At 43.9% G+C, this 26790-nt stretch overlaps 1 protein-coding gene across 1 annotated transcript; it reads left to right on the forward strand.

Moving 5' to 3' along the window:
- Positions 1-555: 555 nt before the first annotated feature.
- LOC110535976 (U5 small nuclear ribonucleoprotein 200 kDa helicase) lies at positions 556-26370 on the forward strand. Its single transcript, XM_021621410.3, has 44 exons — positions 556-895; positions 1296-1459; positions 1572-1743; positions 2957-3149; positions 3266-3420; positions 3531-3683; positions 3762-3861; positions 3950-4086; positions 4255-4335; positions 4513-4686; positions 4822-4959; positions 5127-5282; positions 5430-5600; positions 5781-5974; positions 6102-6225; positions 8241-8390; positions 8519-8629; positions 8745-8876; positions 9019-9207; positions 12010-12207; positions 12382-12534; positions 12683-12763; positions 13187-13270; positions 15273-15379; positions 15514-15632; positions 15730-15884; positions 16003-16192; positions 16484-16657; positions 16817-16977; positions 17257-17484; positions 17621-17812; positions 17957-18135; positions 18265-18416; positions 18516-18624; positions 18742-18850; positions 18966-19155; positions 21770-21934; positions 22123-22244; positions 22404-22547; positions 24402-24578; positions 24699-24859; positions 25058-25139; positions 25247-25339; positions 25530-26370. The coding sequence occupies exons 1-44, from the start codon at positions 851-853 to the stop codon at positions 25677-25679; spliced, it is 6414 nt and encodes a 2137-aa protein (XP_021477085.1). The 5' UTR covers positions 556-850; the 3' UTR covers positions 25680-26370.
- The last annotated feature ends 420 nt before the right edge of the window (positions 26371-26790 follow it).

Here is a 26790-nt window from a genome sequence, read left to right on the forward strand (position 1 = left end):
CCAGGAGATGAGGCACACACTAGCCTACATATAGATTTAAAATGCAATACATCATTTTGTTGACTATGAAATAGGCTGTGCAATAGAGATTAGACTACCCTACAACTATATTATTATATTGCAGTATGTACAATCACAAAGCGAATTGAGCAACTGCAGGCAATTTCATGACCATTCTTTTAAAAAATGGCTCAGCAGCCCAATTATTAGCTATGCCTTTGCTGGGCAGTATTCACAAACCTATATGATCTCTTGCAATTATATAATTGCCACCAAAGCCCAGTCTGGCTAATAATACTGTCAGTGCTGGTTGAGGATGAACAGTCTAGGGTTTGGACCAGGGACACTGTGTTGAGTGAGTTCGTGGGGTGAATGCAATACCGCATGGGCAATAAAATAAATAATTTCTTAGCAGATGCAGCACTAATATATGGGGAGGCTAAACCCACTTATTAACAGAGTTGAGATTCTAGAAAACCAAATCATTGCAATAATAAAGTTGGCCGGAGCGGTGACGCTTGAAATAGTCGATAGAGGGCATTGTAGGAAAAATGTAACGTCGAATTTGACCTATAACACGGACGGAAGCGGAAGTAATGACTCTTGTTGTTACATCGTGTTTTCCGGGACGTATGGCCAACGCTTTTATTTACAAAAAGTACATCACGTATCGCTAAGTGTAAATATAGATATATCTATAGATACAGAGGATTTCTGCTTATGTGTATTTATTGATCTAAAGCACACCAACATTGGCTGTGGAGCTAGCCAACCTTAGTGGGCTGCTCCGCAATCTAGCCATCGTTTTTCCAGTGTTGAACAACAAAAGTGCGATTACGTTCATTCAACAATGGCAGATGTTACTGCGCGTAGCTTGCAGTATGAATACAAAGCGGTGAGTATGAAATTGAACTAAGTTAGCTAACGTTAACTACTTGGAAATATGTTCACTCAGGCTATTGTTTTGTTGCGCCTATGTAGCTAGTTCGCAGTATATAACGTTAGTTCGCGTTGCTGTATACAGGCTTTTAACTTTAACAACCAAAACTGACTAAACTTACGGGTTACTTACCAGCCGCGCTTGTACGACCAGTTACCAGCTAGCTAGCGAGACAAGTTAGTCTGCTAACTAGACAGTTGATTGTCCAATGTTGGGAAACACGAATTCCTCAAAATAAGTTGTTTTTGTGCCTCAGTAACTGTATAACCAGCCAACATAATAATAACTTGGTGTAGGGATGTTTACATTGCATTACAGTTCCTCCTTTTATATTTTGTCTCTTGTCCAATAATAGAACTCTAACTTGGTCTTACAAGCGGACCGTTCGCTCATTGACCGCACAAGGCGCGATGAGCCCACAGGAGAGGTGCTGTCCCTGGTGGGAAAGTTGGTGGGAACCAAGATGGGTGACAAGTCCCAGAGGACCAAACCTTCAATGCAAGGAGAGAAACGGGCAAAGTAACTACAAGTGCCTCTTCATGTCTATTTCCTGGTGCATGTCTGAATCACTTCTTGACTAACTAACCCACATATGACTCTTCCTTCCACCTTTGTCTTTTAAACTGTGCAGGAGGAGGAAGAGAGACGAGGACGGGCACGACATGAATAAGATGAAGGGCTTCACCCTCCTGTCAGAAGGCATTGATGAGATGGTGGGCATTGTGTACAAGCCTAAGACCAAGGAGACTAGGGAGACCTACGAGGTCCTTCTCAGCTTCATCCAAGCTGCCCTGGGAGATCAGGTCAGAGAAACAAACAATAAGGCACTTGTGCAATTATGTCTGTCTCAAGAGTCACTGATTTGAAAAGATTGAAGAACACTATGCAGACAATATATACTGGTGGAATTAACCTCTCTAGGGGATGTGGGACGCTATCGTCCCACCTGGCCAACATCCGGTGAATTTGCAGAGTGCCAAATTCAAAAACAGAAATACTCATAATAAAAATTCGTAAAACATACAAGTGTTATACATCGGTTTAAAGATTAATTTCTTGTTAATCCATCCGCGGTGTCAGATTTTAAAAAGGCTTTATGGCGAAAGCATACCATGCGATTATCTGAGGACAGCACCCAGCTCACAAAACATTACATACAGTTACCAGCCAGGTAGATTAGTCACAAATGTCAGAAATAGCAATAAAATGAATCTCTTACCTTTGATGATCTTCGTATGGTTGCACTCACAAGACTCCCAGTTACACAATAAATGTTTGTTTTGTTCGATAAAGTCCCTCTTTATATCCAAAAACCTCAGTTTTGTTGGCACGTTTTGTTCAGTAATCAAATGGCTCAAAGGCAGTCACAAAAGGCAGACGAAAAATCCAAATACTATCAGTAAAGTTCGTAGAAACATGTCAAACGATGTTTATAATCAATCCTCAGGTTGTTTTTAGTCATAATAATCAATAATATTTCAACCGGACAATAGCTTCGTCAATATAAAAGAAAAACAAGAAAGGTGCGCTCTCGGTCGTGCGCAGCAAACAGCTCTGGGGACTTCTCACTATCCACTGACTCAAAGTGGTCTTACTCCCTCATTTTTCAGAATTACAAGCCTGAAACAATTTCAAAAGACTGTTGACATCTAGTGGAAGCTATAATCTAGGTCCTAACCATTGACATACTGTATAGGCAGGCAAGAGAAAAGCACCCACATCAAAAATATCCCACTTCCTGGATGGATTTTACTCGGGTTTTCGCCTGCCATATCAGTTCTGTTATACTCACAGACATTATTTGAACAGTTTTGGAAACTTTAGAGTGTTTTCTATCCAAATCTACTATTATATGCATATCCTAGCTTCTGGGTCTGAGTAACAGGCAGTTTACTTTGGGCACGCTTTTCATCCGGAGGTGAAAATAGTGCCCCCTACCCTAGTGAGGTTAACAACGTTCTATTCAAATCAATGATGACTTAAATATGCCTGTGATGTGTGTCTGTGTCTCCACAGCCAAGAGACATCCTGTGTGGAGCAGCTGACGAGGTGCTGGCTGTGCTGAAGAATGACAAGATGAGGGACAAGGAGAGACGGCGTGAAGTGGAGCAGCTACTAGGGCCTGCAGATGACACACGCTACCACGTGTTGGTCAACCTGGGCAAGAAGATCAGTGACTACGGGGGTGACAAGGAGCTCCAGAACATGGGTAAGGAAATGAACACAATGATGAAGGAAAGTTTACATTATGTTCACTCAACTGGAACATGCCTTTATTTTAGGCTAGTATTATGCACTCAAATTAATCAATGTTTCAACACACAGATGACAACATTGACGAAACATACGGGGTGAACGTCCAGTTTGAATCTGATGAGGAGGAGGGTGATGAGGACCAGTTTGGGGAGGTGCGAGATGATGGCTCAGATGAAGAGAGTGAAGGAGAGGAAGCAGACTTGGGCTGCACCCTGACGGCCAACGTAAGAACCCTCGTTTACATGACAGCACACACATCTGTGTTCATACTAAACCACAATGTCTTTTTTAACCATTGCACTAATGAAACATGCATCTCCATGTTCCTCTGTAGCTTGGTGTGACAGGTGATGTGATGACAGCCAAGAAGAAGGAGCTGCACCCTCGTGACATTGATGCCTTCTGGCTCCAGCGTCAGCTCAGCCGTTTCTATGACGATGCCATAATCTCTCAGAAGAAAGCAGATGAGGTTCTGGAGATCCTCAAGGTGTGTGTTTTATTTGTTTCAGTGTGTCTGTGTGGTTGCCTTGGTCTCTGACTGACTCCCTGTCTCTGTATTCCACAGACGGCCAGTGATGACAGAGAATGTGAGAACCAGCTGGTCTTACTGTTGGGATTCAACACTTTCGACTTCATCAAAATCCTTCGGCAGCATCGGCGGATGAGTGAGTACCTGTCATTTCCACAATGGAGAACATCACAGCCTGCGTTGTCAAATTTGAAAGGTCACTCATAATCAATTTACCTTCACAGTCCAGTACTGTACCATGTTGGCAAGTGCTCAGAGCGAAGCAGAGAAGGAGAAGATTATAGGAAAGATGGAGGCAGATCCAGACTTGTCCAAAGTTCTGTACCAGCTGCAGGAGACTGAGAAGGAGGATATTATTAGGGTAAGACGCCATCTTCATTGTTGCATTAATCACTGGATAAATCATTGTTTCTATACTGTGTAATATAAACATATCGGAACAGACTGAAATAAATAAACAAATGATCACCTTAACATTTCATGTTGGTTTCCTTGGTCTTAAACAATGTCTGGTGTTCCATGTCTTTAGGAGGAGCGATCTCGCAGGGAGAGAGTGAGGAAGTCTCGCGTGGACAATGACTTGGAGTCTATGGACATCGACCACGGAGAGGTGAGGAGGAGAATCATGAATAATGCACACACTAATATAGCCCGTCTACCCACTGTGTAGCACACAGACGATTTGCACATACATTGCAAACATGACACACATGTTGCCATTCCACACTTATTTAATATGAATACATTGATGCTAAATACTAACTTGAATCATTTACCCCCCTCTCAGTCCATGGCCCCTAAACAACTGCTGGACCTGGAGGACCTGGCCTTCACCCAGGGAAGCCACTTCATGGCCAACAAGAGGTGCCAGCTACCAGACGGCTCCTTCCGCAAGCAGCGCAAAGGCTACGAGGAGGTGCACGTTCCTGCCCTCAAGCCCAAGCCCTTCGCTGACGATGAGGTGTGTGTTTGTGTGCGCCTGTGCATGTTTTATTTTTTTGCTGTAGTCAGTACTGAGGCTTCTAGCAAGTGAATGGTCTTGTTTTCAAGAACTTTCTGCCAAGCCTCTTAATTAATTTATTATCTGTGTTATTAGGTGCTGGTGGTCATTGAGAAGCTTCCCAAGTATGCCCAGGCAGGTTTTGAAGGATTCAAAACACTGAACCGCATCCAGAGCAAGCTGTTCAAGACTGCTATGGAGACCGATGAGAACCTGCTTGTGTGCGCTCCTACGGTTAGTAAATAAACCACGGTCAATTATAATACTTCTTCCCACAATACACTGCTCAGCACGCTGTCATGTTGCATATGTTTCGAAAGTGCCACTGTCGAACTCTGTTATGTTTTCTAACTTATCACTATGTATGGTTTCCCTCTGTCTTTTCCCCTGGGTGCCTCCAGGGGGCAGGAAAGACCAACGTGGCCCTTATGGCAATGCTGAGGGAGATCGGCAAGCACATCAACCTGGACGGAACCATCAACTTGGACGACTTCAAGATCATCTACGTTGCTCCTATGCGCTCACTCGTACAGGAGATGGTGGGAAGCTTTAGTAAGGTGAGACTTGTTGTCCTTTCTATGGGGTCAGAACTCGGTGTTCAATGCTGTCAAGGGCTTGAATTGCCAAGGAATCTGTGTTTGTATAATTAATCATAAGGCATAATGTCCTGTTTGATCAGTTTTGCTTGTCTCCCGCCATCCCAGCGTCTGGCCAGTTACGGCATCACAGTGTCTGAGCTGACTGGAGACCACCAGCTGTGTAAAGAGGAGATCAATGCCACCCAGGTCATCGTCTGCACCCCAGAGAAATGGGACATCATCACGCGCAAAGGAGGCGAGCGCACCTATACCCAGCTAGTGCGCCTCATCATCATTGTAAGTACAGACACTCAAACGGTCCTCTTGTGGACCTCATGCATAATCGTTTGAGTGTTTAGTCAAACATCCCATTATTACATTTCCCAAGCATTTACATTCTTTTACATTATTTTTTAAACTAGTTCTAAACTCATTGGGTGTAAGTACTGTATATAACGGAGTGTGTCTTATGGTCAGGATGAGATCCATCTGCTGCATGACGACCGCGGGCCAGTCCTAGAGTCTCTGGTGGCCAGGACCATCCGCAACGTGGAGCTGACCCAGGAGGACGTGCGTCTGCTGGGCCTCAGTGCCACCCTGCCAAACTACGAGGACGTGGCCACCTGCCTGCGTGTGGACCCCGCTAAGGGACTCTTCTACTTCGACAACAGGTCAGCCAGGGCTCAGGAAGGAGGGACAATCTCTTCTACACTCATAATCCCACTTCAGTTTAATAGGTTTTATCGTGTTAGTGGTTGCATTGTCAGCATAAGACTAACAGTCTTTTCTGTCCGGTAGTTTCCGCCCAGTGCCTCTGGAGCAGACGTATGTGGGCATCACTGAGAAGAAGGCCATCAAGCGCTTCCAGATCATGAATGAGATCGTCTATGAGAAGATCATGGAGCATGCTGGGAAGAACCAGGTGAGGCCAGCTCAGTCTAGTGTTCTTCTGTTTTATTACATAGAAATGTTTTATCTTGTCTTATTGCTGCAACTCTCCAACGGGCTCGGGAGGCAAAGGTCGAGTCATGTGTCCTCCAAAACAATATGACCCGCCAAACCACAATTCTTACAGGGATACAAACTAGTCACCGTTTTGAATCCAAAATAGGTGACCTATGTGATTCGTGTAGATCTGATGAGACATGTTTGGGGGGGGGGCTTTGGATGACCACTGGCTGCATGTGAACTAGTGATGCGTGTTTGGAGCAATACTGGCTGTATCCAAGGCTCAGCCAGTCATTCACATAACAGAATGCAGCACGCGACTGAAGAGATTGGCTAGTTACAGCATCAGCGCACGTTCTGGAAAGACCGCAGGAGAGTTGAAAGGCAGTTTACCAGTTAACTTACAGCAGCGCGTCCCCTGAACGATAACTAAGGTAGGTGAGAAGCCTGACCACGGAGACGAGGGCGAGAAGGGGATGAGCTTCATGAGCTGTAACCGAAAAACAACTGGCATTTGGAACGTTTGAGGTGAGGAAGAAAGTGTGGTAGAACAAGTATTGTTAGCATTGTTAAGTATTTTTCTAGCTGGATCAAATTATCCGTTTGCTAGCCAGAGAAATGTTGAGCAACATTAGCCAACTTTACTGATCAAATAATTGAGTTCATGGTGTGAAAATTAGCAGACTAATAAAGTTAGTCTGAGCTAACGTTAGTAACCTAACCAATTCGCTATAATATTAACTGGTAACGTTATACGACTCCTTGCCGTTCCTCAAGTTATAATGTGTTAGTTGCTTACTGGACCCTGGCAATCTGTGTGACATGTTGACTAGCTAACGAACTAACTACAATCTGTGTGACATGTTGACTAGCTAACAAACTAACTACAATCTGTGAACTAATGTTTTCCCTTTACAGTATGTGGTTAATTTTCAGAATGAGAGAATTAGATGAAAAATGAGATGTTGCTTGTTAAACAAGTATAGCTGGTCCTGGCTTAAACTGGATGCCACTAGGTGAAAGGAACACCACACACTTTCTCACTTTTTCAATACAGTGGATACAAAGGGTTATGCCAGGTGTACTCTCTGCCTGAAAGAGATCAATTATGCCAACAAAGGGTATCATGCTGTGCTGGCTTATTGTAGAACAGATGTCCACAGGTAAAGTGCAGTGTAGGCCAAAGATATTGCTTTTGTTGTGTTGAACTTGACTAACACGTGTGTGAGTGAGGGGGGATTATTACATTTTTTTACTCTGTGAACTTTATTTTTGCACACATGTAGCCTTAGAGCAAAAATAGAATACCTGTTTGTTTCATTTTATTTCTACTTAAGATGTTTTTTTTCCCAAGTATAATATTTAGAGGTGTGTGGTCACAAGCGTTCTATTATAAAGGTTGTCCATGGCTAACTGCAATATTAATGTATTGGTTTTTCTCAAGGCTTGAGTGTCATTTTCAGTGAAGTCTAGGCAACAAATAACATTGGATTGCTTTCTTTACATTTTTTTTAGTTAGTTTTACATCAACTACTTTTTATTTTACACACAGAGACTGATGATTTAGATCATATTCTTTGTTTAATTCGTTAACCTGCATTTCCCCAGGAGGGATTTTTTTTTACATGTTTCAGTGCAAAAAAAGTGTCACCTTTTTGGGCCCTCACCAGTTTGCATCCCTGTTCTTAACACCCGCCTGCTTAACACAGAAGCCAGCCGTGTTGGAGGAAACATTGTTCAACTGACAACCAAGGTCAGCCTGCAGGCGCACAGCCCACCACAAGGAGTCACTAGAGCGCGATGAGCCAAGTAAAACCCCCTTCGGCCCAACCCTCCCCTAACCCGGACAACGCTGGGCCAATTGAGTCGTGTTCTGTAATCATCATCTGACTCCACGTTGCTCTAGAAAATCCCAATGTCTGTTTATCAGAGGAAGAGCAACAGAGAGTTCCACAATCTAGTATCCCTGTGCTAACTTATGTTTGTTAGGTGCTGGTGTTTGTCCACTCCAGGAAGGAGACTGGGAAGACGGCCCGGGCCATCAGGGACATGTGTCTGGAGAAGGACACTCTGGGGCTGTTCCTGAGGGAGGGCTCAGCCTCCACCGAGGTCCTCAGGACTGAGGCAGAGCAGTGTAAGGTGAGCTCATCTGACCTGGAGACTGATTTTTTTCTGTCAATCTATGCACTTCATTGAAAACCAAATCTTACAATCTGATTATAAAATAAGAATTCTCTAAACAGTACATACATTTTTTCATCCACCAGAACCTTGAGCTTAAGGACTTGCTGCCTTACGGTTTTGCCATCCATCATGCTGGTATGACCAGAGTGGACCGTACCTTGGTAGAAGATCTCTTTGCTGATCGCCACATCCAGGTTAGTCTCTTCTAAATCTCTACTAACCTCTTTCCCGTGCTCCTATACAGTCAGAGTTATTGTTACAATGTCACTAGACCTGTCCCACTGAAAAGGCTTTGTCCGTCTGTTTCAGGTGCTGGTGTCCACAGCCACATTGGCCTGGGGTGTGAATCTGCCTGCTCATACTGTCATCATCAAAGGCACCCAGGTGTACAGCCCAGAGAAAGGCCGATGGACAGAGCTGGGAGCCCTGGATATTCTACAGGTTTGTCTGCATTGGCTGGATTAGATGACTGAGATACATACACAGGGCTAGACTTCATTGTAGCACAGTGCAATTTGTTAGCTAAATAATCCTCAAACTCTGGCCGTGTTTGTGAGTTTGAATGACACCTCTCTGTGTTCAGATGCTTGGTCGAGCTGGGCGTCCTCAGTACGACACCAAGGGAGAGGGCATCCTGATCACATCCCACGGAGAGCTGCAGTACTACCTGTCTCTGCTCAACCAGCAGCTGCCCATCGAGAGCCAGATGGTGTCCAAGCTGCCAGATATGCTCAACGCTGAGATAGTACTGGGCAATGTGCAGAATGCTAAGGTGAGCGTATAACTGGGGTTCACCCCCCACAACCAGGGCTGTGTCGGTCACAAAGTTTCGTCAGCCGGTAATTGTCAAGCAAATAACTGTCGGTCTCATTTGCCGCAAATTAACAAACACATTTAGCATCTCCTGGCTTCCACACAAGGTCTACAAACCACTGATGAATCCATGTAATATAGCCTACACCTTCACAATAAATCAATTATTTATTTTAGACAAGTCTAAAGAAGCATGATATGAAGAAAATGTCATCCATTTCAGAAGAACAGAATAGCATAGAGTTGTCCTTTATGTTAGGTCCTGATCATGCTATGCCAAATGGATGTGGGCTACACTAGTTCATTTAGCAGACAAGATTTGCTTAGAATTCCGTGGCATTATTTTATATTATGAAGAATACAATTGAACAAAACTGAATAAAATAAAAAATGATATTTTGAGGGAGTGCACACATGCGGTTATTCTGTGTCGAGCGGTTAATAACAAAGAAATAGGTACTCCTATATGCTTAGTTATTCATGTAACTTTAGTTGTTCTACAAACGTTGGGCTGTATGTTTTGATTTTTAATACATTGCAAGGCTGCATGATGCGACTCTAAGTGATGATTTGAAAAAAGTTCCTTGAAAGGCATGAGCTCTGCTTGTTTTTTTTGCGCAGACTGTACACACTCCAATAGTCTCTCATTCACAATTTGACAAGCACTTGATAATGCCTGTAATTTCACAGCGGCATCCCATTTGTGTGGCCGTAATGCACCCTAAAAAAAATCCATGCCTTTTGCAGCCAGTGACCGTTGTGCCCTTCTCCCCGAGTGCTGCGTTGTGCCCTTCTCCCCGAGTGCTGCGTTGTGCCCTTCTCCCCGAGTGCTGCGTTGTGCCCTTCTCCCCGAGTGCTGCGTTGTGCCCTTCTCCCCGAGTGCTGCGTTGTGCCCTTCTCCCCGAGTGCTGCGTTGTGCCCTTCTCCCCGAGTGCTGCGTTGTGCCCTTCTCCCCGAGTGCTGCGTTGTGCCCTTCTCCCCGAGTGCTGCGTTGTGCCCTTCTCCCCGAGTGCTGCGTTGTGCCCTTCTCCCCGAGTGCTGCGTTGTGCCCTTCTCCCCGAGTGCTGTGCGCTCCATCACGTGATTGGGTCTTTCTCACAGGCTACAAATGAAGACGGACACAACAGGGACGCATCTGTCGCGTCCTTATCCAATTCCGTCCGAGGTGCATATTGAAGATATTGGAAGAACTGTCCACATTCACTTTTCTATGCCAACAAGAGGTCTAACGAACAGCAAAAGCACCAACCTTATGTCTACAGTCAACCTATTCAACCAACAGTCAACCTATTCAACCAACAGTCAACCTATTCAACCAACAGTCAACCTATTCAACCAACAGTCAACCTATTCAACCAACAGTCAACCTATTCAACCAACAGTCAACCTATTCAACCAACAGTCAACCTATTCAACCAACAGTCAACCTATTCAACCAACAGTCAACCTATTCAACCAACAGTCAACCTATTCAACCAACAGTCAACCTATTCAACCAACAGTCAACCTATTCAACCAACAGTCAACCTATTCTGTGCGAGAAATAAATATTCCAAACAGTCTGGGACAGTTGTGGGATGCGATAGATCCCAAATGAATACAACCACTAGCATTAAAATAACTTTTTTTACGCAATGTGGCTGTTGCAACAGATCAGAACAATTAGCTTAAAATGTTGATAAATTATTAGGCTTTTTCACATTCTAAGCGCAGCAATGCACACATGGAGGTAGGCTATAAGCGCAGATATTCTATTAGCGGAAAATAGCATTTATCAAAAGTGACCGCCAATGCAATTATGCATGTACTGCTTTTATTATAAAGGCTCTACACCACTTGTAAAGCAGATTAATGTCCTTCATTTTAAGAAGTTATTTGGCCACTTTAGTTGTGATACTAACCTTATTAAAACATATAGGCCTATGGGCTAGGCTACATGAGGTGTGCAACTATATTTTGAAAAAGTTGCCAGAAAAAAGGCATTGTTTCTTATGCAGGGCACCATTCACAAGTGGAAAATATATATTTCACGTGATATTGTCACCCATCAGACTATTCTTGATTTAATCTTGTATTTACATATACTAAATAATATATGTGTGAAATTTGTTTTGATTTAGAATGGACAATTATCATGCACCTGTATCGAAACAGGGGCAGCGGGGAAAAAATGCACGTCATCTCTGCATTTCTGTAGCGAATGGAAGATGCTTTTCCTATGGTTTATTTTCATGCCAGCCAGGTAGACTATACTCTTGTTGTAAAGATAAACAATGTGCTTAATATTTGGGAAGTTGAGAAATAAATATAGTAGGCCTAGTCTATAGAAAGCTGATGCCATTCTCCTCTTTTTAATAGAGGCCGTCACTCTGTTAACTCGCGCAATTTCATAGCCTATGGAAATGTTGAGCAACATGAGCTCATGGGCTCTCATGAAGTGTTTGATTAGATTTTCAAATACATTTTCATTGATGTTAGAGGGACAATAGAGTGCTGAGTACCAGGCAGTTAGCAAGTTTGGTAGGCTACTAATGACCAACAGCGGCATCAGAGCTTGGAGAAGCCTAATTACCATGACTGAACGGTCACGTGGAATTTGACTGCCTTCATGACTCGTGACCTCCGGTGTGGCGGTAACAACTCACCACATATAACCATACAGACATGCTGTGGTGTGCTCTTGAGACTGCACTTTACCTGTACAGAAACTGGTCGGCTAGAATCATTAGTGTTCACTCCTCTCTCGTTGTCTCCTCATCAGGATGCAGTGAACTGGCTGGGCTACACCTATCTGTACGTGCGTATGCTCCGTAACCCCACCCTGTACGGGGTCTCCCATGACGACCGCAGCTCTGACCCCTTGCTAGAGCGCCGCAGGATGGACCTGATCCACACTGCAGCCAACGTGCTGGACAAGAACAGCCTGGTTAAGTACGACAAGAGGACCGGCGCCTTCCAGGTACACACATGTTATTACACGTTATTTTTGTTCAGGCGGATCAATGACCAATTGTGAACTCTCTTCAAGATTTTAAGATGGTGAAAGCAAGGATTATGCTATTGATATGAATGAGACAAATTGATGTGCATAATAGATTATATTTTGGGCAACTTTTTGCATCCCTCCCTGAAGGTTACTGACCTGGGTCGCATCGCCAGTCACTTCTACATAACCCACAACTCCATCCAGACCTACAACCAGCTGCTGAAGCCCACCCTTAGTGAGATTGAGCTGTTCCGCGTGTTCTCCCTCTCCTCAGAGTTCAGGAACATCACTGTCAGAGAGGTATGCACCACTCTGGGATACTATATCAATTACTAAAGCCTACACTTTTTTTTGGGGGGGGGGGGGCTTTTGGTTGGATCTACACAAAACTAGTTACTAGTAAAATGCTACAGATACATAAATACTCACATGTGGGGATTTATTTCAGGAAGAGAAGCTGGAGCTGCAGAAGCTTCTGGAGAGAGTTCCCATTCCAGTGAAGGAGAGCATTGAGGAACCCAGTGCTAAGGTATACTACATGTGTCAATGTTGTCACTGATCAGACTTGGGTTGAAATACTATTTAAGGTATTTCAATTACTTTCAAAGACATTACATGTTTTTGTTGTTGAAAAGACAAGCACTTGAATATTGGAATGTATTTGGAAATACTCAAATACACTCCTGTGCATTTAACCCAGGTATTTGAAATAAGTATTTTTAAGATAATTTCAAATAGTAGGCTATTTATAGGAAATCCAATAGAAGTAGTTGATTCGGGCCACATTATTTGAAAATACTAAAATACACAGAAAATAAGTATTTCATTAACAAATACACATATATTTGAGCCCAGGTCTAACACTGATCAATGATATGGTACACCACTGCAGTATGTATTACTACAGCCCTGTTGGTATGAACCAGTTCTGAGGTGTGTGTTCTTATTACAGATCAACGTGCTGCTCCAGGCTTACATCTCTCAGCTCAAACTGGAGGGCTTTGCTCTGATGGCTGACATGGTCTATGTGACACAGGTAAGCCCATGTCTGTTTGCTTGATTTGAGAGTTGTTTTAAGTATGTTACCAGTCTCTGACTAAAGCTGGAATCCTTAGTTGCTACATCCATTTTTTTGTATAATTATTTTACAGTTGAAGTTGAAAGTTTACATACACCTTAGCCAAATACATTCAAACTCAGTTTTTCACAATTCCTGACATTTAATCCTAGTAAAAATCCCGTGTTTTAGGTCAGTTAGGATCACCACTTTATTCTAAGAATGTGAAATGTCAGAATAATAGAAGAGAGAATGATTTATTTCAGCTTTTATTTCTTTCATCACATTCTCAGTGGGTCAGAAGTTTACCTACACTCAATTAGTATTTGGTAGCGTTGCCTTTAAATTGTTTAACCTGGGTCAAACGTTTCGGGAAGCCTTCCACAAGCTTCCCACAATAAGTTTGGTGAATTTTGGCCCATTCCTCCTGACAGTGCTGGTGTAACTGAGTCAGGTTTGTAGGCCTCCTTACTCGCACACGCTTTTTCAGTTCTGCCCACAAATGTTCAATGGTATTGAGGTCAGGGCTTTGTGATGGCCACTCCAATACATTGACTTTGTTGTCCTTAAGCCATTTTGCCACACCTTTGGAAGTATGCTTGGGGTCATTGTCCATTTGGAAGACCCATTTGCTACCAAGCTTTATCTTCCTGACTGATGTCTTGAGATGTTGCTTCAATATATCCACATAATTTTCCTCCCTCATGATGCCATTTATTTTGTGAAGTGCACCAGTCCCTCCTGCAGCAAAGCACCCCCACAACATGATGCTGCCACCCCCGTGCTTCACAGTTGAGATGGTGTTCTTCAGCTTGCAAGCCTCCCCCTTTTCCTCCAAACATAACGATGGTCATTATGGCTAAACAGTTCAATTTTTGTTTCATCAGACCAGACGACATTTCTCCAAAAAGTACGATCTTTGTCCCCATGTGCAGTTGCAAACCATAGTCTGGCTTTCTTATGGCGGTTTTGGAGCAGTGGCTCCTTCCTTGCTGAGTCGATATCGGACTCGTTTTACTGTGGATATAGATACTTTTGTGCCCGTTTCCTCCAGCATCTTCACAAGGTCCTTTGCTGCTGTTCTGGGATTGATTTGCACTTTTCGCACCAAAGTACGTTCATTTCAAGGAGACAGAATGCGTCTCCTTCCTGAGCAGTATGACGGCTGCGTGGTCCCATGGTGTCTATACTTGCGTACTATTGTTTGTACAGATGGACGTGGTACCTTCAGGCATTTGGAAATTGCTCCCAAGGATGAACCAGACTTGTGGAGGTCTACAATTTATTTTCTGTTAATTTGGATTTTCCCATGATGTCAAGCAAAGAGGCACTGAGCTTGAAGGTAGGCCTTGAAATATATCCACAGGTACACCTCCAATTGACTCAAATGATGTCAATTAGACTATCAGAAGCTTCTAAAGCCATGACATCATATTCTGCAATTTTCCAAGCTGTCTTAAGGCACAGTCAACTTAGTGTATGTAAACTTCTGACCCCTGGAATTGTGATACAGTGAATTGTAAGTGAAATAATCTGTCTGTAAACAATTGTTGGAAAAATTACTTGTCGTGCATAAAGTAGATGTCCTAACCGACTTGCCAAAACTATAGTTTGTTAACAAGAAATGTGTGGAGTGGTTGAAAAACAAATTTTAATGACTCCAACCTAAGTGTATGTAAACTTCCGACTTCAACTGTATATACCCATTAATTCTTGAAGAATTTAACTTAGAAATGCCTCATGGGCTTAGTTCAACTGTTGTTCCCCGTCAGTACACAAAATAAGCATGTTTTACTCCAATGATTGTAAACAAACACTGTATATCCTCAACATGGTTAACTATGATTTTGAAATCATGGATGGTCAGTCCTTGCATCCATAGCTCTGTCTATGAATTTGAGAAAGGTGGCATTTCTCAAGGCGGCTGGATGAACGCTTTGTCTCACCTTCTGATTCTAGCTTTAACTGTGTTCTTCCTCAGAGTGCTGGAAGACTGATGCGAGCAATATTTGAGATCGTCCTGAGCAGGGGATGGGCCCAGCTCACAGACAAGACCATGAACCTCTGCAAGATGATTGACAAGAGGATGTAAGTTAACCATTGCTGTTTATTCCTAGTTTTCACTGATTTAAGACCTTAGTCTACAGTCCTAGTGAATTACATCATGAGGCTAGAATGAAATGTGACGTTCTTCCCTGTGTGGATGTGTCCCTCCTACACAGGTGGCAGTCCATGTCTCCTCTGCGTCAGTTCAGGAAGCTCCCAGAGGAAGTCATCAAGAAGATTGAGAAGAAGAACTTCCCCTTCGAGCGCCTCTATGACCTCAACCACAATGAGATTGGTGAGTCTGCTCCAAATGCCCCACCTCAGACCTGCACAAACTAACACTACATTGTCATTGATTCATCCCCGGTTGTTAAAGTCCTTCTGTCCCTCAGGTGAGTTGATCCGCATGCCCAAGATGGGGAAGACCATCCACAAGTACGTGCACCAGTTCCCCAAACTGGACCTGGCCGTCCACCTGCAGCCCATCACCCGTTCCACACTGAAGGTGGAACTCACCATCACACCAGACTTCCAGTGGGATGACAAGGTCAGTGGTTTCTAAATGTGGATCTGTTTTAGTACCGTCAGGCTATAGTAGTTTAACAGGATTCACTTACTGTAACACACACACAAACCGTTAACACTGCTCTCTGTGGCCCATACAGGTGCATGGCTCATCGGAGGCCTTCTGGATACTGGTGGAGGATGTGGACAGTGAGGTCATTCTACACCACGAGTACTTCCTGCTCAAGGCCAAGTACGCCCAGGACGAGCACCTGGTCACCTTCTTTGTGCCCGTGTTTGAGCCCCTGCCCCCGCAGTACTTCATCCGTGTGTCCTCGGACCGTTGGCTATGTGAGTGACATTCCTCTGGCTAGATATTATATATATATGTGTTTTTTTGTGGTTAAGAGCATTGGGCCAGTAACCAAAAGGTTGCTGGTTCAAATCCCCAAGCTGACTAGGTAAAAAAAAATGTTGTCTGTGTGCCCTTGAGCAAGGCACTTAAACCTAATTGCTCCTATAAGCTGTTCTGGATAAGGGCTTCTGCTAAATATGTCAAATGTAGTTAATTAAACTGTATGAGAAAATATAGACTTTAGAGGATGTCCATTGAAAATGTATCTCTCTCTCTCCTTCTCTCAGCCTGTGAGACGCAGCTGCCAGTGTCTTTCCGCCACCTGATCCTGCCAGAGAAGTACCCCCCTCCCACTGAGCTGCTGGACCTACAGCCCCTGCCTGTGACAGCTCTGCGTAATGCCGCATTCGAGACCCTCTACCAGAACAAGTTCCCCTTCTTCAACCCCATCCAGACACAGGGTAAGATGGCACCATGTTGGCTAACAGTTTCTCACTGCACCCATCTGACCTCTTAAGACCAATGTGGCCCATTCAATGACTTCGATCAGGCACATGCCTCTATACCTTTTGGTGCTTACACTGGGAGTAAGCTGTGTGGTATTGTCCGTCTTCCTCCAGTGTTCAACGCTGTGTACAACAGTGATGACAACGTGTTTGTGGGAGCCCCGACCGGCAGTGGGAAGACCATCTGTGCTGAGTTTGCCATCCTGAGGATGCTGCTGCACAATGCAGAAGGCCGCTGTGTCTACATCACACCCATGGAGGCCCTGGCTGAACAGGTACAGTTATCAATACGGACTGTTTTTACATTTACATTGTTTACCAACGTTGGATTAAAGCAAGTTTATATTTTGGGTTCTGATGGGGCAGGACAGTAAAACTACGCTCGTGAGGCATTTAGAAATTATATTCCTCAAGAATCAATGGGTACATATCATAAATTTAGATGTAGGAACTGCACATTGCCCCCCTTTTTAACATAATGTTGTTTTCATCTGACTTCTAATTGTTTTCCCATTCCTTACACCTTCGTTTAATATCTTCCTGTGTGTGTCCAGGTGTTTGTTGACTGGCACCAGAAGTTCCAGGATGCTCTGAATAAGAAGGTGGTGTTGCTGACGGGAGAGACCAGCACTGACCTGAAGCTGCTGGGAAAGGGTGACATCATCGTCAGCACCCCGGACAAATGGGACATCCTGTCACGCCGCTGGAAGCAGAGGAAGAACGTCCAGAACGTCAGCCTCTTCATCGTGGACGAGACTCACCTCATTGGAGGAGAGAATGGAGTAAGTCCATGAATCCTAACTGATAAAACCTATATATCCACCTGCCTAGTGCGTTGATTAGATATAAACTATACAATACTTGTTTGGCATGTGAAGTAAAATACATTGATATTCACACTCATTGTCTTGCTTGTAGCCTGTGTTGGAGGTGATCTGCTCCAGGATGAGGTACATCTCGTCTCAGATTGAGCGTCCCATCCGCATCGTGGCCCTCAGCTCCTCCCTGTCCAACGCCAAAGACGTGGCCCACTGGCTGGGCTGCAGTACCACCGCAACCTTTAACTTCCACCCCAACGTCAGGCCTGTCCCTCTGGAGCTGCACATCCAGGTCTGGACCATGACTGTAATGTCTCAACATGTTATCATCATCAACCTGCCACCAATAAGGATTTGGCCATCAAATCTGTTATCGTTTGGCTGGGTAATATCATCTGCTCAATTGAACCTCATTGTAATGCCTGTCTCTCCTCAGGGCTTCAATGTGAGTCACACCCAGACTCGCCTGCTGTCCATGGCCAAGCCAGTGTACCACGCCATCATGAAGCACTCCCCCTCCAAACCGGCCGTGGTGTTCGTCCCATCCCGCCGACAGACCCGCCTCACCGCCATTGACATCCTCACCTTCTGTGCTGCTGACGTGGTCCCTCAGAGGTCAGACCCATAACCTCACCCTTTAATCTCTGAGGGGTGCAAGGAGTTAAAACTTTGAATAGGTATCCAGTAATGATAGGTGTAACCTGAGGTCTCAGAGCAGTAACATGTGTCCCTGTCTCCCTGTAGGTTCCTGCACTGCACTGAGAAGGACCTGGCTCCCTTCCTGGAGAAGGTGACAGACGGCACCCTGAAGGAGACGTTGGCCAATGGGGTGGGCTACCTGCACGAGGGCCTGTCCACCACAGAGCGCAGGATCGTGGAGCAGCTCTTCAACTCAGGTACAACTGGCCATTCCATTAGACCTGCTGATGCCTAGTTAGAGGAATTATGGGCCATGGTTGTTAAATGACATGCTGTGTCTGGTCCTCTGTCTGCAGGTGCAGTCCAGGTTGTGGTGGCTTCACGCTCCCTCTGCTGGGGCACCAACATCTCTGCTCACTTGGTTGTTATCATGGACACCCAGTATTACAACGGCAAAATCCATGCGTAAGTAGCTACGACACTGGTTTTGGTGATGACTACATTTCCTAATCTATACCCGTCAGAACCTCCTACTGCCTCAGGTTGAGTGTGTGTTACTGACCATGTCCTCTCTGTCCCCAGCTACGTGGACTACCCTATTTACGATGTGCTCCAGATGGTGGGCAAGGCCAACCGGCCCCTGCAGGACGATGAGGGACGCTGTGTCATCATGTGTCAGGGTTCCAAAAAGGTACGTTGGCAATATCCTCATTTACTCGCCCTCCCCATTTTCACTCAGTCCCTCTCCATCTCTCGTACTCCATCATTCTGTCGTTTATAACCTACTCTCTTTTTCTCAAATGTAGGATTTCTTCAAGAAGTTCCTGTATGAGCCCCTGCCGGTGGAATCTCACCTGGACCACTGTATGCACGACCACTTCAACGCTGAGATCGTCACCAAGACGGTGGAGAACAAACAGGACGCAGTGGACTACCTGACATGGACCTTCCTGTACCGCCGCATGACCCAGAACCCCAACTACTACAACCTGCAGGGTGAGACAGACACTCACAGCACTGCGACTGCTCTCTACTCTTGACATTCTTACAGATGGGCGATACAGGTTTTAGGACTATATGCCTTTTAGTTGAAGTTGATTTATTTTCCAGACATACAGGTAACTGCCAAAATAAAGGAAACGCCTAAATAAAGTGTCTTAATAGGGCGTTGGGTCACCACAAGCCGGAACAGCTTCAATGCACCTTGACATAGTGTCTGAAAGTGTCTGAAACTATTGAAGGGATGCAACACCATTCTTCAATGAGAAATTCCATAATTTGGTGTTTTGTTGAAGGTGGTGGTAAAAGCTAGCTCAGGCGCTGCTTCAGAATCTCCCATAAGTGTTCAGTTGGGTTGAGATTTGGTGACTGAAACGGCCATTTAGTTTACAGTCGTGGCCAAAAGTTTTGAGAATGACACATATTAATTTTCACAAAGTCTGCTGCCTCAGTTTGTATGATGGCAATTTGCATATACTCCAGAATGTTATGAAGAGTGATCAGATGAATTACAATTAATTGCAAAGTCCCGCTTTGCCATGCAAATTAACTGAATCACCAAAAAACATTTCCACTGCATTTCAGCACTTGCTACAAAAGGACCAGCTGACATCATGTCAGTGATTCTCTCGTTAACACAGGTGTGAGTGTTGATGAGGACAAGGCTGGAGATCACTCTGTCGTGCTGATTGAGTTTGATTAACAGACTGGAAGCTTCAAAAGGAGGGTGGTGCTTGGAATCATTGTTCTTCCTCTGTCAACCATGGTTACACGTGCCGTCATCATTGCTTTGCACAAAAAGGACTTCACAGGCAAGGATATTGCTGCCAGTAAGATTGCACCTACAGTGCCTTGCGAAAGTATTCGGCCCCCTTGAACTTTGCGACCTTTTGCCACATTTCAGGCTTCAAACATAAATATATAAAACTGTATTTTTTTGTGAAGAATCAACAACAAGTGGGACACAATCATGAAGTGGAACGACATTTATTGGATATTTCAAACTTTTTTAACAAATCAAAAACTGAAAAATTGGGCGTGCAGAATTATTCAGCCCCTTTACTTTCAGTGCAGCAAACTCTCTCCAGAAGTCAGAGATCCTCACTGAACTTCTGGAGAGAGTTTGCTGCACTGAAAGTAAAGGGGCTGAATAATTTTGCACGCCCAATTTTTCAGTTTTTGATTTGTTAAAAAAGTTTGAAATATCCAATAAATGTCGTTCCACTTCATGATTGTGTCCCACTTGTTGTTGATTCTTCACAAAAAAATACAGTTTTATATCTTTATGTTTGAAGCCTGAAATGTGGCAAAAGGTCGCAAAGTTCAAGGGGGCCGAATACTTTCGCAAGGCACTGTAAATCAACAATTTATCGGATCATCAAGAACTTCAAGGAGAGCGGTTCAATTGTTGTGAAGAAGGCTTCAGGGCGCCCAAGAAAGTCCAGCAAGTGCCCGGACTGTCTCCTAAATTTAATTCAGCTGGGGGATCGGGGCACCCCCAGTACAGAGCTTGCTCAGGAATGGCAGCAGGCAGGTGTGAGTGCATCTGCACGCACAGTGATGCAAAGACTTTTGGAGGATGGCCTGGTGTCAAGAAGGGCAGCAAAGAAGCCACATCTCTCCAGGAAAAACATCAGGGACAGACTGATATTCTGCAAACGGTACAGGGATTGGACTGCTGAGGACTGGGGTAAAGTCATTTTCTTTGAAGAATCCCCTTTCCGATTTTTTGGGCCTTCAGGAAAAAAGATTGTCCGGAGAAAGATTGTCCGGAGAAGACAAGGTGAGCGCTACCATCAGTCCTGTGTCACGCCAACAGTAAAGCATCCTGAGACCATTCATGTGTGGGGTTGCTTCTCAGCCAAGGGAGTGGGCTTACTCACAATTTTGCCTAAGAACACAGCCATGAATAAAGAATGGTACCAACACGTCCTCCGAGAGCATCCAACCAGGAATAGCTTGGTGACGAACAATACCTTTTCCAGCATGATGGAGCACCTTGCTATAAGGCAAAAGTGATAACTAAGTGGCTCGGGGAAAAAACATTGATATTTGGGGTCCATGGCAAACTCCAAGCATTGATTATGCAAGAATTGGCTGCTATCAGTCAGGATGTGGCCCAGAAGTTAATTGACAGCATGCCAGAGCGGATTGCAGAGGTCTTGAAAAAGAAGGGTCAACACTGCAAATATTGACTCTTTGCATCAACTTCATGTAATTGTCAATAAAAGCCTTAGACACTTATGAAATGCTTGTAATTATACTTCAGTATTCCATAGTAACATCTGACAAAAAGATCTAAAGACACTGAAGCAGAAAACTTTGGAAATTAATATTTGTGTCATTCTCAAAAATGTTGGCCACGACTGTACATCGTTTTCATGCTCATCAAACCATTTTGACCACTTGTGCCCTGTGGATCGGGGCATTGTCATCCTGCCCAGCATTTGTACACAAGCATGATGGGATGTTAATGGCTTAATTAACTCAGGAACCACCTGCATTCACGATACTTTGTATCCCTCATTTACACAAGTGTTTGTTTTATTTTGTAAGTTACCAGTATATGTGTAGACTTCTGTTAAACTGCTGCTCTCCATCTCCCCTGTAGGCATGTCTCACCGTCACCTGTCAGACCACCTGTCAGAGCTGGTGGAGAACACCCTGCATGATCTAGAGCAGTCCAAGTGCATCAGCATCGAGGATGAGATGGACGTGGCACCTCTTAACTTGGGCATGATCGCTGCCTACTACTATATCAACTACACCACCATTGGTGAGAACTACCACAACCAACAACCCACTCACGAAATATGGCTGTATCAGTCACATCACCTAAACTGTGAACCATCACAAAGACTAAACAACTGTTGAAATAGAATACATCCATCATTGAGTATATAACGTGTTGCTATGTACAACAGTTCTGGAGTTACTGACATATTTTATTTGTGTTTGTATCAGAGTTGTTCAGTATGTCCCTGAACGCCAAGACCAAGATTCGTGGATTGATTGAGATCATCTCCAATGCTGCGGAGTACAAGAACATTCCCATCAGACACCATGAGGACAACCTGCTCAGACAGGTAAACATACTAATGCACATCAATAATCATAATATGCATTTTGAGCAGACTCATAACCCACTCAAATACCCATGTAGAAGTGGAAAAAATGGGAATAGCTCACGAATACTAATCTGGAAACACTTGTCATTAATCAAATGGTATATGTGGTGTTTTCAGCTGGCCCAGAAGGTGCCACACAAACTGAACAACCCCAAGTTCAACGACCCACACGTGAAGACCAATCTGCTGCTGCAGGCTCACTTGTCCAGGATGCAGTTGAGCGCTGAGCTGCAGTCAGACACAGAGGAGATCCTCAGCAAGGTGAGGAGGAATGGCATTGATAGATACTTTGGTGGAATCTTAGCTGTGGTAAATTGACTCTGTAGAGCAGTAAAGGCATCCACATATATTATGATGACATTTTGAGACGTTTTGGACATGGGCAAGGGTTTTTCCGGCTGTTCGGGCACAACTTTTTTTTCTAGAGGCAAGCCGAAGTCGGAAGCCGAGGACTACGCCCCCTCGTTCGCCGATTTGGTCAACAGTAGGGATTCTTCAATGAAGTTATTTGTAATTTCTCTCAGACGACTCATCCATATGCACGTTTTTTCGAAATACTGCACCAAACATCCTAGTCAGAAGCTAAATTGTGTGACTAAGATCTTGCCTGCAAATTAATTACAGATTTCTTGAGTTCTTTGACTTTTGAGGAAGTGTATTTTGGCTATGGCAGGGATCATTAACTAGTTTCAGCCACTTGCCAATTTTTTTTCTTGAGCAGATGGTTGGGGGCCAGAACTTAATTACAAATCATTTGTAGACTGCAAGTTGACTGCAAGAAGCCCAAACATACAGTACCAATCAAAGGTTTGGAACACCTACTCATTCAAGGGTTTTTCTTTTTAAAACTTTTTTCTACATTGTAGAATAATAGTGAAGACATCAAAACTATGAAATAACACATGGAATCATGTAGTAACCAAAAAAGTGTTAAACAAATCAAAATATATTTTATATTTGAGATTCTTCAAAGTAGCCACCCTTTGCCTTGATGACAGCTTTGCACCCTCTTAGCATTCGCTCAACCAAAATCACCTGGAATGTTTTTCCAACAGTCTTGAAGGAGTTCCCACATATGCTGAGCACATGTTGGTTGCTTTTCCTTCTCTGCGGTCCAACTCATCCCAAACCATCTCAATTGGGTTGAGGTCAGGTGATTGTGGAGGCCAGGTCATATGATTCAGTACTCCATCACTCTCCTTCTTGGTGAAATAGCCCTTACACAGACTAGAGGTGTGTTGGGTCATTGTCCTGTTGAAAAACAAATGATAGTCCCACTAAGCGCAAACCAGATGGGATAGCGTATTGCTGCGGTACAGTAGCCATGCTGGTTAATTGTGCAATGGAGTCTAAATATAATCACTGACAGTGTCACCAGCAAAGCAACCTCACACCACCTTCATGCTTCACGGTGGGAACCACACTTGCGGAGATCATCTGTTCACCTACTCTGCATCTCACAAAGACATGGTTGTTGGAACTGAAAATCTCAAATTTGGACTCATCAGACCAAAGGACAGATTTCCACCGGTCTAATGGCCCAAGCAAGTTTCTTCTTATTATTGGTGTCCTTTAGTAGTGTTTTCTTTGCAGCAATCTGACCATGAAGGCCTGATTCACACAGTCTCCTCTGAACAGTTGATATTGACATGCCTGTTACTTGAACTTTGAAGCGTTTATTTGGGCTGCAATTTCTGAGGCTGGTAACTCTAATGAACTTATCCTCTGCAGCAGAGGTAACTCTGGGTCTTCCTTTCCTGTGGGAGCAGATTTCCCAAATGTAAAATCATTTGAAGCTGATTTCCTGATGTTTTTACAGTTTATACATATGTCTCAAAAAAATATATTATTTGTATAAACATTTTTCAAAACTTGGGGGGCCAAATAGGACACCAGTTGGGTAACCCTGGGCTACAAGATCTCAAAATGGACAAAGAGTACTATTGCTGCTTTTTTTTTCGTTTTTCAATTAAAGGTCTTTTAAGGGGTACGCAAGCACACTCGTTCAATTCGGCTAGCTGATATCGGCTAGGCGCCAGCCAAACTGAAGCATGCTTACACCTTAAGACTGTGGTATGACCTAGTGTAATCTGTATATGGTTCTGTCTTGTCCAGGCTGTGCGTCTGATCCAGGCCTGTGTAGATGTGCTGTCCAGTAACGGCTGGCTGAGCCCTGCGCTGGCTGCTATGGAGCTGGCCCAGATGGTCACCCAGGCCATGTGGTCCAAGGACTCCTACCTCAAACAGCTGCCGTACTTCACCCTGGAGCACATCAAACGCTGCACAGACAAGGTAACACATCCACTACTGCCTGTTACTCTATCCATTTGTAACACTTTAATTTACCAGACAAGCAATGAACATCTTGCACGGGTGTGGATCTTGAAGCTGATCTCTCAATATATTTCTCAGGGTGTGGAGAGTATCTTTGACATCATGGAGATGGAGGATGAGGATCGTAGTGGGCTGCTGCAGCTCTCAGACACACAGATAGCTGACGTGGCTCGCTTCTGTAACCGCTACCCCAACATTGAACTGTCCTACGAGGTGGCAGAGAAGGAGAATATCAAGAGGTGATTTAAATGGGGCTGTTAGCGGTGTAGGGGAATAGCTTGACCGAATATAAAGAGATCGGTACCACAGGAAACTGTCAATTTGCTTAGGGAGTTTGATAATGTTTTTACTATTTACTACTACTGCCCAGTGAATCTATAGAACATTGCGAATGAGAGAGAAACTGAGTAGGTGTCTGATCATATATTTGTGTTCAGTGGAGGTCCAGTTTTGGTTCTGGTCCAGTTGGAGAGAGAAGAGGAGGTGACTGGGCCTGTTATTGCTCCACTCTTCCCCCAGGTACCTATCATCACTACCAACTTGTCAGAACTCCCATACTGATTCGTTCAAAAAGCACAAACTCAACAATGGCCATTTTTAACATTTGATTGTTGTTATTGTTCCAGAAACGTGAGGAGGGCTGGTGGGTGGTAATTGGAGACCCCAAATCCAACAGCCTGATCTCCATCAAGAGGCTGACACTGCAGCAGAAGGCCAAGGTCAGTTAAATACCACACATCAATCTGATCTTGTGGAGCCAATGAATACCTGCAGGCAACTGCATATGTTTGACAAAATTGTTGCATATGGCTTGTGGGTGTAAAAACAAAGTAGACAAATAATCTTAAAGGTGAATGCCCTCTGTCAGCAGTGCTTGGCCTCACTCTGTGCCCCTTCCTCCCACTGCAGGTGAAGCTGGACTTTGTTGCACCAGTGCTGGGCATTCACAACTACACACTGTACTTCATGAGTGATGCCTACATGGGCTGTGATCAGGAGTATAAGTTCAGTGTGGATGTGAAGGAGGCAGAAAGCGATGGAGACAGTGACTCAGACTAATCTGGGATCTATAGATGGTGAGGAGCCTCCCCAGACTGGGATCAGATTGGATTGTTGGTTTTGTTTTAGGTGAAGCATACACGGGTTAGCTGAGAACGTCACGAAAACGATGCGCACGCTTCAATGGGGCAGAAGTCGGCGTTGTCATTCTGGATAGCTAGCAACAATGACAAGTAGCTGCCATATGGGGAATTGTAGGTAGCTAGTTTTATCTTGTTATTCTTACCATGTCTTGTTGAGGTGTTATGGCTATAATTCGCTAGCTAGCTAACCAACAACTAACTATTTGAGACAAGTGCTCATATAGATTACATGTCAACAATCTTAGCCAACCCTGTCTGTTGCCCCAAAGTTCTGCATGCGTCAGTTTTGTTGCTAAACCGTCTAAAGTCATTTTTTCCCCTTGAATCTATTTTTGGACTTCTCATTATATGCTCGAGGTAATGTTAAACTTTTCCTGTCCACAGTAGTTTTTGAATTTGGATCAGTCGAGAATGTATATAGTACCTAATTAGATGTCAACCACAAGGTTTGAATTGTACATTAAAAAAGCATACTTACTATTTTAGTGAACAGTCATTGAATATTAAAGATTTGTCTACTATAACTGTTTCAACAACGTGATTAATATTGACCAGTTTTTTTTGTAAAATGCTTGTGCAGTTTTTTTACAATAAATGATTCAAATTGACCTGACTGCTTTGACTGTCAATTTAAAGGTAGACTAAGTGTAATGACGTTGCCACAAGTAGCACTGCAGATATTGCGATGAACGAGGTGCAAGACTTCGCTCTCACACAGTGTCTATGCATGTGCATGGGTTCGCTTCATGCGCTTACGTGGTAGCCAAAGGACCGAAATTTACCCACTATGCATTTTACATATAGCTGAGTCTACCTTTTAAAGTGAGGACAATAATCCTTACGAACAATGTAATATTTTTTTAATGCAATGGTATTGAAAGTTAAGGCACTTTCCATCATAATTGTAAGCTAAGTGCTTTCTTTCCCTTACAACGTTTCTGGAAACTTTTAGCTAGCACCAGGCCTAGACATCCAAATGTGCCGAACCACTCAACTTTGATTAAATAGCTATAACAATTTTATTTTAT

The sequence above is a fragment of the Oncorhynchus mykiss genome, chromosome 11 (assembly GCF_057628025.1).
Source record: "Oncorhynchus mykiss isolate SJ-2025 chromosome 11, ASM5762802v1, whole genome shotgun sequence".
Taxonomy (NCBI): Eukaryota; Metazoa; Chordata; class Actinopteri; order Salmoniformes; family Salmonidae; genus Oncorhynchus; species Oncorhynchus mykiss.

Coding starts and splice junctions, on each gene's coding strand:
- LOC110535976 (XM_021621410.3), top strand. CDS start 851: ATGGCAGATGTTACTGCGCGTAGCTTGCAGTATGAATACAAAGCG. Junction 12,208..12,381: donor AGAGGACCGGCGCCTTCCAG/GTACACACATGT, acceptor CCCTCCCTGAAG/GTTACTGACCTGGGTCGCAT. Junction 18,851..18,965: donor TGTGTCAGGGTTCCAAAAAG/GTACGTTGGCAA, acceptor TCTCAAATGTAG/GATTTCTTCAAGAAGTTCCT.